This window comes from Mauremys mutica, chromosome 20 (genome assembly GCF_020497125.1).
Source record: "Mauremys mutica isolate MM-2020 ecotype Southern chromosome 20, ASM2049712v1, whole genome shotgun sequence".
Taxonomy (NCBI): Eukaryota; Metazoa; Chordata; order Testudines; family Geoemydidae; genus Mauremys; species Mauremys mutica.
In genome coordinates, this window is record NC_059091.1 from 5,348,700 (window position 1) to 5,360,585 (window position 11,886).

Here is an 11,886-nt window from a genome sequence, read left to right on the forward strand (position 1 = left end):
CCTTAAATGTGAGCTGATATTGTCACCTAATCACATACAGGAGCTGGGAGTTTAAGAAAAGCAGCAAATATCCCGAGACCTGCGATAGAATTAAGAGAATTGACAAACGTCCCTGCCAAACGGCCGATGGTTTTTAACCAAGGAGCAAAACAATAAAGAGGCTGTGTGCCTGCTTGATCAGATGAGAGGCAGTATGGCCTAGTGGCTACTGCACTGGCCTAGAGCTGGGTTCTCGTCCCAGGTCTGCCAGTAGGTGACCATGGGCAAATCATCTCCCTGTGCCTCAGTTTCCCCATCTGTAAAATGGGGATAATTATATTGCCCACCTTTGTCAAGTGCTTTGCAGTCTACTGAGGTGTTATTAATATTATTCTCCACAGACTGCAGCCTGCAGGAGACTGCGGCTTGCACCACGCTATGAGAAGCGTGAGAGCCCTACGGGCAGCTAATCTAGTGGTCACAGGGTAATGGCCGAAGTGATCCAGACGATAATTGAGGAAGGGAGAGAAAAATAAAAACCCTTTGTGGCAGCCCTCTGATGCTGAGTACCTGCATAATGCTGGTGGCTAGATTGCTGTTTTCGGACTTAGAGAGACAGGTTCATTTTGGTGGCTTGGAGCCATCTCGGAGCAGCGGCGGGCTGAGCGTTTCTGAAATGATATGATCTCGCATATCTATAGCACCAGCGTTTCACCCTTCTCCACTGGAATCAGTAAAACAATGGGCCTGAGGTCTGGAGCATCAGGACTCAAAGGACAAACCTCAAGTCAGGGAGAGAAAGAGGTTATTCCGTGCAATGTTTCCATTTCCTTCTTGAGGTGGCAGCCACGCTTTGAGGGTCCATTGATACTCTGGTTTATAAAGGGTTAATAATACATGTTACAGACATACCATTATTCATGCTTCTAAGCACCTCAGGAGCAGATGTTATGGCTGGTTATAAGCAGCCCATAGACCTGCTGGATTCTACAACGATCTATTGCAATTGATTAGCCACTTATTAAAACAATGCCTTCGCTTTTATCGATCCCCGTTAAACTGTTTATAAACAGAAGCTCAGCTGCAAAGTGAGGTTCCTTTGGCTTAGTCTTGGGTTTCCTTCAGGCAACTCCGATCCCCGCGTGCGATCTGAGTTACACTAGTGTCAATCTGGAGCGACTCCACTGGTGTAAACAGGGCAGATTCTCAGCTAGTGTAAACTGGCCTAGCTCCATTGCCGCAAAGGAGCCGGATTCTCAGGTGGTGTGTATTGCCACAGAGCCAGTGAAGTCAATGAGCTGCTGCCCAGATCCTCAGAGGTATTTAGGCACCTAACTCACATTTGGGACTTAAGCACCTAAATACCTTGGAGAGGATGGGACCCACTTCCCAGCTGGTATAAATTGGTTTGGCTCCATTAAAGTCAATAAGCCATTACCCTAGTTGTTGTAATTCTGTGTAACTCCCTTGACGTCAGTGGGTTAGATTCTCACTGGAGCTCCGCTGGAGTCAAGGGGCCAGATCCCCAGATGGCGTAAATCAGCATCAATCAATTGAAGTCACTGGCCAGATTGTCAGCTGGTGTAGCTCCCTCCATTGGCTGGTGTCGGTCAATTGATGCCTACTAAGAATTTGGCCTACAGGTGTAGCAGAGATCAGAATCTGTCACAAGCGTGTAATAAAAATGTGACATACTGGAGTACTGGTAAGGGACTGATTTTTATTTTGTGTCCCCAGTTGGATGATGTGGGCTGAGTTGATAAAAGGTTAATATGTCCAGTCTCACCATCCAAAACCAAATAAAAAAGCTGTAGTGTGTTGCTGGTGATAGAAAGGTGGCTGCATTCCACCCCAGAGCTGGCTGCATTTCAGTGGTGGGTGAATAATCATTACGCACCCACTTCTACCATCTGTTCTCATTCTGAGGAATATTTTACTCTTGGAATAAATTACTATTTGCTGTCAGGATAGCAGAATATGGTCTTATGTGGAAGCAGTTTGTAAAGCACTTTGGGATGAAAGATACTATATAAATGTGAGTCTGTTATTTTATTGATTTGACATGTAAAAGGAAATTTAAAGTGCTTTATTTGAAATTAATACAACAGATATTCAACCATGGTTAAAAAAATCATTTTCATGGCTTCATTCCATTTCATTTTAGCTTTACATACAATCACAATGAACAATAAGTTAAATGTCTATAGCAGAAAGAGAACAGTCACTGATATTGGTTAGAATGGAAATGTAAAAATGAAGAATCTGAATAGATATATACAGTCATTATTTATGCCATCTGATTGCTAGGGTAAATTTTGGATAAGTTTCTCAGGTTCTTCTGTCAGCCAGTGAGAATTAAGTTTTCCTTAGGAAAGTAACTAAAATAAGAAATATTTTTTAAAAAAAGAAAAGAAAATTGGTGATTTAAATCATATATTTTTTGCAATGGACTCAAATCGCATTTTAAATCAGTGAATTCTACCACTTTAGTTCAATCTACAGAGCGGCAGGGCAAGTTTTTTTCTTTTTAAACGATTCTGAATTTCCTTGGGGGCAAGGAGCCATATTTTTAGTCCTGACACAGAACAGGTTAAGCCACTGCTGCTTTACCTGCTGGGGCAAATGCAGCCACCTCTTGGATGGGATGCGGCAGCTCTTTAAGAGCCTCACAAGGATGCCAGTGACAATTTAATACAGGAATAAGAAGGAGCTTGGGAATACAATGAATTAGACTTGGAGGCAAATGTCTAGGGAACAAGCAGGGAGATGGCTCTGGGGAATACAGAGGGGTGTTGTTCTCTGTTGAAACATGGGAGCTGGCAGCCTGGAGGAATCACCCAGATGAAGTTTAGAAAAGCTCTCCTGGTAGGATGAATGATGCATCCTTCATATCTCTGTGGAAAACCTTCTGTGCTGTTCCCTGCATAGAATCGGCTGTGTGTGAGACGCTTGCTGCTCGTTACATGCGGCAAACTCCTGTTTGGGTCCAAGCAGCCATAGCAGTGAGAGAATCTGAGATGGGGGTGGGTGTGTGTGGAAGTGGATTGGAATAGGTAGCAATCTCCCCACTCCATTACATGGCAAGTCATAAAAACAATGCTAACATATATCGCTTTCAAGCGCTCAGCAAATGTTAATCCATCACGAGAGCTCAGTGAGGTGGGGAGTAGTCTTACCCTCCTTCTGCAGCTGGGGAAACTGAGGTACGGAGAAAAGAAGTGACGTGGTGCATGATGTTCCGTGGCAGTGCTGGGAACCAGATCCAGGAGTTCTGCCTCCTGGGGGTTGCCATGCTGAGGCCGCTAGGGGTCAGTGTGTTCTGTAGGCGGAGCCGGTGTTTGGTTCAGGCAAGGGGATGTGGCTGGACCGTAAAGGTGGAAAGCTGGCGAGCATAGGGAAGGTTAAGTGAATTGCCCAGGGCACAGCTAACAATGGGATCAAACCTTTTATGGTTCATTGGGGCAACTTCTGGCACCTTTACTCCTCGGCCAAAGGTGGGGAAAGTGCATTTGTCACTCATGACGTGTGTTTGTCTAGAACAGATGCCGGAGAACGGGGCTAGCTCCGTTTGCAGCCCAGGGGGGCTTCACTAGACTTTCTCCGTCATGCCTCTTGGCAGAGTCTGCGGGGAGTGCAGCTCCATCGACTGCCTCCGGCGAACGTCGCGCTCTTCCCAGTCCTCCTCAGGCTCGAAGCCTTTGAAGATGGCAAGTCTCTCTGATAGGGTCTTGGTGTGTGGGAAGAGAATATAATTGTAGATCAGCGAGGCCACCACTGCGCCAGCCAAAGGCCCCAGCCAGAAGACCTGGACAGATGGAGAAAGAAAAAATAAGGCTTCCGAATGAACTGTAGGACTCAGACATTTAGCTGGAACTTGAGATGAACACCAGATATTTATGGATCTGAGTCTGGTCTTCAAGCCACCTAGGCTTGAGTTCACTCTGCATTTGGGAACCAACGGGGCTCAAAATTTGCCCACGGCCATAAACTTTTCATCCCAGTGGGACACATCCATCCATCTATATTTGCTCCATCCTGATCTCTGCTGCCGTTCGGACCAGAGATGGACCCAAAACAGAACCTTTTGTCCGAACTCCCATCCCCCAAGTGCTGGTGGTTCTGATCAAATGGATCTGAAAACAACCCTGTTTTTTTTTTTTTTTAGTGGTTGGTTTTGTGGAACCAAGATCAAACCAATGAGCTTTGGCAACACTAAATCTAAGTCCGTTGTAAACTCTCTGTGCAGCCGCTCTAAGCCAGTGGGAGAGAGCTCTCCCGTTGACTTAATTAATCCACCCCCAACTTCTCATAGCACGGTCCATACTGGTGGCTTAAATTGACGTAAATTATATTGCTCCAGGGAGTGGCTAATTCACACCTCTGAGCGACATAATTTATTGCATCGTAAACTGTTGTGCAGCCGTTGCCTAAACCTGGTTCAGGGATTGTGATGAAACGAAAACTTTGGAAAGTGATGCAGGCTTGTGGTAAGAACACACTATTGAGCATTTAACCTCTTTGGTTCTGTGCTCAGCTGTAGGAAGGAATGGGCTCTGCTGGGGAGAATAGAAGTTTGGGAATTGTGACCCTTGGGGAATGTGGACCAGCCTTTGTGGGGAATGTGGACCAGTGGTTAGATCAGGGCTGGGATTGGGAACCAGGTCTCTTGAGATCTAGTCCCAGTTCTTGAAAGGAAAGTGGTTCTCAAACTTTTTTTTCCGCAGACCACTTGAAAATTGCTGAGGGTCTCAGCGGACCACTTAATGATCTTTCCAAATGTTGTTTGTACCGTTAGCTAAGTATTGTAAAGCGCTTTGGATAAAAGCGCTTTATGAAAAAAAACTTTATAATTAATGTTTTTTTTTGTTCTACAGATAAAAGCACACAACTCCTATTTTAATATCAGTAGTCTTACTTTTCTAATGCGATGGATGTGCCCTCTCTCCCCGCCGCGGCAGCCCTCGAGCTGGGGCTGGGAAGAAGGGGAGGAGTGTCTCTCTCTCTTTCTCCCTCACCCCAGCAGCCCCCGAGCTGGGGCTGGGAAGGAGAGGGGGGGTCTCTCCCCTGCCACAGGACCCGCAGAGCTGAGGCTGGGAAGGGGGGGGGGTCTCTCCCTGGCAGCCTTTCTCAGTTCAATATTAAATTGCTCTCTGATCTAAAACGAGGCACTCCCCTCGCTGCAGCTTGGTTTGTCCATCTGAGTGAATGGAGACAGAGATATTACCCCCCTTTATAAAGTGCTTTGAGATCTTTGAATGTTCATTAGATAAGTGCTAAGTAGTATAACTTCAGTTTTATTTATTTAGCCACCTTCAACCTTGGTGATTTGGGTAAAAGGAGACTCAGGTGTCCACCAAACTTGGTTTGATTTATGCAAAACCCCCATACTGAACCAATGAAGTTCTGCAAAACTAAAACACAGCTTCCACGTGTTCCCGGGCTCTAGTTCTGAATCTGCTCTTGGCAGGCACATTTGCATGGTCAACATGCCAAAGAAACATTTTTCAAGACGGCTGTTGCCTGACCTCTGACCCAGGAAGTCAATCAAACTCTCAGAACTTTGCTAAAACTTGCCCAGAAGGAGCAAAGCGTCTCTTCCTCGACCCCTTTTCTGGTTCACTGAACACAAATAAATGCCGTCCGCATCTGATGGAAAAATTGAACCACGCTGGTTTAGACAAGAGTCAGGAAAGATTAGTTTGATAATAACTAGAGTTAACGTCTCTGTAGGTTTTGTGCCTACTGCCAACTCACGTACAATGAACCACACACCCTTTTCCTGTTGCAACTTAGCCCACTTGGCTAGGCAATTAAGGGCTATGGTTTGCTGCATCTATTGCTCCCAATCTCTAGATCTTTCTTCCAGGTGGCAACCAGAGCCTGGTTTGGATAATATTATTATTACCCTTCTCACTGTCAAAATGCCAGCAGCTAGGTTGACTCTCGAGAGATCTAGAAATATTGACACGGGCTAGAGTTGGGTCTCCTGGACTAAAAGATGAATCCTTAATTAAAGGTTACGTCAGGTGATGAGACTTCCAGGAATACGTCCAACCAAAATTGGCAACCCTATGCACCGCAACTCGTCCTGCCAAAACTGCACCCAGAGGAGTGCGGGGGGCTGAATTCTTACCCAATGGGCGCTGAAGTCTCCTACTATCACAGCTGGGGCGAAAGATCTGGCGGGGTTCATGGAGCAGCCGGTGTAGTGGATCTAGGGGGTGGGAAAAAGGGGCACGGTTATTATTAACCACCAAGCCCTTTCAGCAGCAAGACTATTTTTAAATGCCTTCGCCTGTTATTCACAGGCTTCGTTCACTGGCGCTAGCTTTTTGTCCTCCAGGCCGCCTTGTGCTAGGGAAAGACTGACGGGCATCTTTCACCAACCAGTCGTACGGCTGGCAAAGGGAGCTAAATTCTCTCACTGGCTCCTGCTGGAAGGGGCTGGGCCTGGAGTAGCTGGGAGTTTCCCTGCAGCGCCGGGAGCGGTTATGGAAAGCATGGTCTAATGCAGGGGAGTGGCCAGCCTGTGGCTCCAGAGTACAGGCACCGACTCCGGGGCTGGAGCTACAGGTGCCAACTTTCCAGTGTGCCGGGGGGGGGCTCACTGCTCAACCCCTGGCTCTGCCACTGGCCCTGCCCCCACTCCAATGCCCTCGCTCCTCCCACCCCAGACAGGGGCGGCTCCAGGCACCAGCACGCCAAGCGTGTGCCTGGGGCGGCAAGCCGCGGGGGGCGCTCTGCTGGTCGCTGCAAGGCTGCCTTCGGCGGCTTGCCTGCGGAGGGTCCGCTGGTCCCGCGGCTTCGGCGGACCTCCCCCAGGCTGCCGCCGAATTCGCGGGACCGGGGACATCCCGCAGGCAAGCCTGCCTGCCGTGCTGGGGGCGGCAAAATGCCTAGAGCCGCCCCTGACCCCAGAGCCTCCTGTACACCACGCAACAGCTGATCGGGAGGTGCGGGGAGGGAGTGGAAGGCGCTGGGAGCCACTGACACATTACTGTGGCTCTTTGGCAATGTACGTTGGTAAATTCTGGCTCCTTCTCAGGCTCAGGTTGGCCACCCTGCTTTAATGGGAAAGCACCGAATTGTTGACAGCCTTCTCGGCTACACAGATGTTGGGCAAGTCTCATCAATTTCCTCCCCTGTAATATGCAGACGATACTGACCTAGATCTCAAAGGAGGTCATTCATGTTTGCAAAGGGCTCTGAGATCCTTGGAGGGAATCTGCATATTAGTCCCTGCTGCATCTCTAGCTCGGGGAGTCTGGGGCCGGAGTGATCTATGTTGGGTATTTATTATTCGTAGTGTTACCATAGCGCTTAGGAGCCATGCACATGACCCCACTGTGCTAGGCACTGCACAAATACCGAATGTTCTCCATTACTGTAGTACCTCAGCACTTCACAATCATCAACTTCACAACACCCCTGAGGGCAGGGAAGTGCTACTCTCCCCCTTTGGGAAACTGAGGCACAGAGAGGCTAAGTGACTTGCCCAAGGCCACCCAGGAAAGCTGTGGCAGAGCAAGGAATCAAACCCAGCTCTTACGACACCCCGGCTGACATCCTAACCACTGGGCCATTCTTCCTCTGCTCTGTAAAGCACCCAACCTAGTGAAACCATCTGGGACATGGGCCTGCTTGCGTATCATGGCTCTAAAACCCAAAAGCCAGGCTGTTGTGACGCACCCCCAGCAAGTGACCCGCGGCAACAGAAAGGCCGATGGACAAGGCCGGCGAGCCGACGTTATCGCTCCTCTGGTCATCGGTGGAAGCAAAAACGCACAGCACCAGCTGGAAGGTGAGGAAGAGCTCGACGGTGACGGCCTGGCCTGGAGTCGTGTCGTTGTGCAGCTGAAACGAGAGGAAAGCAGCTCTGTCAAGGCACCTTGGTCTTACCAGCATCACCCCCTGCAGTCCCAGGTTCCTTACACAGCCCAGCTGATGCCCCTCTATCCTGCTCTGCAAAATCCCTGCTCAGTCAGCGCTTCCTCCACTCCAGCTTTGTCAGTACACCTCAGTCCTCACTTGTGCTCCTGGTCTGGATCGCAACATATCCTCTTGACTTGCAAGGAACATAGGAACTGCCAGAGTGGATCGGAGTCAGGGGTCCACCTAGTATTTTTTGAGCCCTTCAGAACTCTTTGGCCTCAATACTACCTTGTGGCAAGGAGTTCCACAGGCTCGTTGTGCATTGTGTGCAAGAGTATTTTCGTGCATCGTTTTACAGAGGTTGCTGCCTCTCCGTATCAGTCAAAAGTCTGCTTGTTCTTGTACGGTGCTATTCCCATGCAGGGCCGCCGGATGGGGGGGCAAGTGGGACAATTTGCCCCAGGCCCTGGGCCCCACAGGGGCCCCCACGAGAGTTTTTCGGGGCCCCTGGAGCGGGGTCCTTCACTCGCTCCGGCGGCCCCGGAAAACTCTCGCGGGGCCTGGGCCCCTGGAGCTTCTTCCGCTCCAGGTCTTTGGCGGCAATTCAGCAACGGGGGCCCCCCGCCGCCGAAGACCCCAGGCCCCCTGAATCCTCTGGGCGGCCCTGTTCCCATGCTGGGCCTCTTTTAAGGCGATTCTGCCAAATGTTTAGTACTTGGGAGGTGTGCCGACACGGACTTTAATGAGCCCCATAAAATTCATGTCACTTGTGACCCGAGACAGTATTTGAAAAGTTCAAGTGTCTGGAAATGAGAGTTTTATTTTTCACTGATTCTCTCTCTCTCTCGTGCACACACACAAGCAATATGCACCTAGCATGTATATTTTCTAGGTCAACCTTTCCAAGCAGCCATTCTGTGCTCAGCAATTGCATCAAACCTAATCTGACCGCACTTCGAGATAACATCTCCAGTGTATGTTTTGCAATATAAATGGCAGCTCGTGTTTCCTGAAGCCAATGTAAGTGGCGGTACCACTGGAGGTTGCTGGTTAATTGACCAATTTGCGGTGCCACTGGCACTCGGGGGTTGGCTGAGACCTTATCCATGGTCCAACTATGCGGCTGGAGCCTGAGACACGCGCTGTTAAATACTGAAATCTAGATATTTTATACAGAACCATAAATTTCACCTGCTGTTTTTTTTTCTCTCACTGCATCACCTCTTTGCCTGCCAGGACGGTTAAGGGCTAGATTCTGATCTCCATTATGCGGGTGTAAATCCAGGGATTGCATAACTCAGGCGTTACTGAAGCCTGGTCTATAGACAGGATCTGTCTACACTGCTGCCGGAGTCGGAGGTGTGACCACACGGCGCACACAGACATAGCTGAGCTAGCATTGATCTAGTGGCTAGAATAGCAAGAGCAGTGATGTAGAAAAGTGGCCATCAAAGGGTTAACTAGGTTACTCCGGGTACTATGGGTTGGAGTCCTGATCCACCTCTCCCTTACTTTCTGTTTAGTCCATGGGAAAATTTCCCCATCCCCCGATTCTGTTGCGATGCAGTTAAACCAGTGGTTCTCAAACTTTCGTACAGGTGACCCCTTTCACATAGCAAGCCTCTGAGTGCGACCCCCCCTTATAAATTAAAAACACTTTACAATATACTTAACACCATTATAAATGCTGGAGGCAAAGTGGGGTTTGGGGTGGAGGCTGACAGCTCGCGACCCCCCCCATGTAATAACCTCGTGACCCCCTGAGGGGTCCCGACCCCCAGTTTGAGAACCCCTGAGTTAAACAAAGAAACAAGTTTCCTGCCTGTGGTCCTGTGAGTAGCCTGATTTTTGTTGCACTGAACAGTCCTTTTGCAAAATCCAGCTAGCTGGGTTCTCTGCTATTGTTAGTGGCGCTAGCTGTATCCAAAATAGGGATGTCTGTCTACATGTGTGGCAAATTAAATCACACCTCTGATTGCAATGCAGACTTTGTGCAGTCATTTAGGGAATGTGATTCCTTTTTAAGATGCAATAGTCATACCAGTACAGCTCCTACCGTAAAAGTGCTTCAGACCAGCATACCTTATTCCTCCTCCCTTACAGGAATAAGTCATACAGGTATGAGGATTTTTATACTGGCATAACTGCATTCACACTGGGGGCGGTTGAACTGCTTTCACTATAGCGGTATAGTTAAAGCAGTGAAATGTTGGGTGTAGACAAGGCCTGAGAAGAGAAACTAGCCCCCATCGTCTTCAGCCTTTTAGTCCAGTGTTGCCAATTCTCATGATTATGTCATGAGTCTCATGATAAGGATTGGTTTCAGAGTAGCAGCCGTGTTAGTCTGTATCCGTAAAAAGAACAGGAGTCCTTGTGGCACCTTAAAGACTAACAAGCATTCTGGAAATACTGGCAGGACCTAACGTGGCAGGGAGCCAGACAAGGGTATTGTAGAGGTGGTGGGATATGCTGCCGGAGAAGGGTTAAGCATGGCAGTACTAGGAACTGCAACATCTCTTATGTCAAAATGGCAGCTTGGCTGTGAATGTCCTGACTCTTGTTGGTCGGTCTCATAGGCAGCACTGGGGAATCCTTACAGTGGGGAATTGGGAGCAGGACCTCCGAGTTCGGTTCCCGCAGCTAGAAGGAAGCCTGGTCTAATAGCTGGAACGCAGTGCTGGGTGTCAGGACACCTGGGTTCATTCCCAGCAGAAGGAGGGAGTCGGGTCAGAGCAAGGGGAGTCTGGGAGGCCGTACTCCAGGGTTCTATTCCCAGCTATACGTGACCTCGCTTGACTTTTTCCTTAGTTTCTCCAAAAGCCCTACCCGTCCATCACTCCCGTCCCCCCTGAGAGCCCCTGCGTTGGCGGATTCCTTACCCTGTTGATGGCCAAGTGTCCCCGGATGTTCGGCGGGGTGAGCTCGTGCAGGAGAGCTGCCCCGGCGACCGCCCCCAGAAGCTGCGCCACCACGTAGAAGACAGCTCTGAGGAAGGAGATGTGGGACCCCACCAGGCAAGCCACTGTCACGGCCGGGTTGATGTGCGCCCCGCTGATGTGCCCCAGGGCCTGGACCAGCGTGGCGATGGCCAAGCCGAAAGCCAGCGAGATCTGCAGGATGTCTGGGGGTGCTGAAGACCAGTTGAGGGCAGAGCCCAGGCCAAAGAAGATGAAGAGCAGCGTGGCCAGAAACTCAGCAAAGACAGCCCGGGTGAAGGCTACTGAACGGAGCTCCCACATCATGGGGTTTGCCAGGAGCGACCCTAAAACGGCTTGATGGCTGCTCCCGTGGCTTCTCCTTGCAAAGGTGCTGGGGTGCGAGATATCTATCTATCTATACATGTATATATGCAGAAAATCCAGGGACCTGCTGCTGAAGGAGGTGGGGTCAGGGTCTTTGGAAACCTGATGCTTTTTTTCCTCTTGTTCCAGCTGTATCTGGCTTCAGACCCTGCCCCCTCTATTAACCTGCGAATGTGACATTTGCCAAGTTCAGGAGCTCATAAATTAGCCTCGAGAGATTCCATAAAACACAAGGCTGAGCTGCATTATTCCCTGCATTTTACTACGGTTCCTCTTCCTGTGTCATTCCTTTATCCTCTCTCTTCACCACCACCAGCCTTTTCAGCAGGGATGGGAGAATAAGGAAGTGGGTGTTTTGGGGGAACTAGAGATGGGTCTGAACAGCTTGTCTCAATCTGGACATCCTCAAACTTTGGAGTTTGGATCCAGGTCCAAATATCTATCTATCTATCTATCTATCTATCTATCTATCTAATTGTTTTGCTTTCTTTTTTTTCTTGCGCCTCGCCATGTCCATCTGAAGTTTGGCAGGACTAGACTGTATTTTTTTACTGGGCCAAACGATAAGTCCTGGATCCCCGAGCCCCAGGAGTTTGAGAAGGTTTGAACACGGCCCTCGAGTTGTTCTTTGTGGCTCCAGCCCGTTGCTGCACAAAACTTCTAGCTTTTTCAAACCCTGTATTAGAACACGAGCAGAATGTGGTCGGTGGGGCTTAGCCTCGTCCGTAACGGG

At 49.3% G+C, this 11,886-nt stretch overlaps 1 protein-coding gene across 1 annotated transcript; it reads right to left on the minus strand.

The window, feature by feature from the left end:
* Positions 1-1,946: 1,946 nt before the first annotated feature.
* On the minus strand, positions 1,947-11,143 carry AQP2 (aquaporin 2). Its single transcript, XM_044995042.1, has 4 exons — positions 10,731-11,143; positions 7,669-7,833; positions 6,113-6,193; positions 1,947-3,784 (listed from the first exon to the last, which is right to left on the minus strand). The coding sequence occupies exons 1-4, from the start codon at positions 11,091-11,093 to the stop codon at positions 3,569-3,571; spliced, it is 825 nt and encodes a 274-aa protein (XP_044850977.1). The 5' UTR covers positions 11,094-11,143; the 3' UTR covers positions 1,947-3,568.
* Between the last annotated feature and the right edge of the window lie 743 nt (positions 11,144-11,886).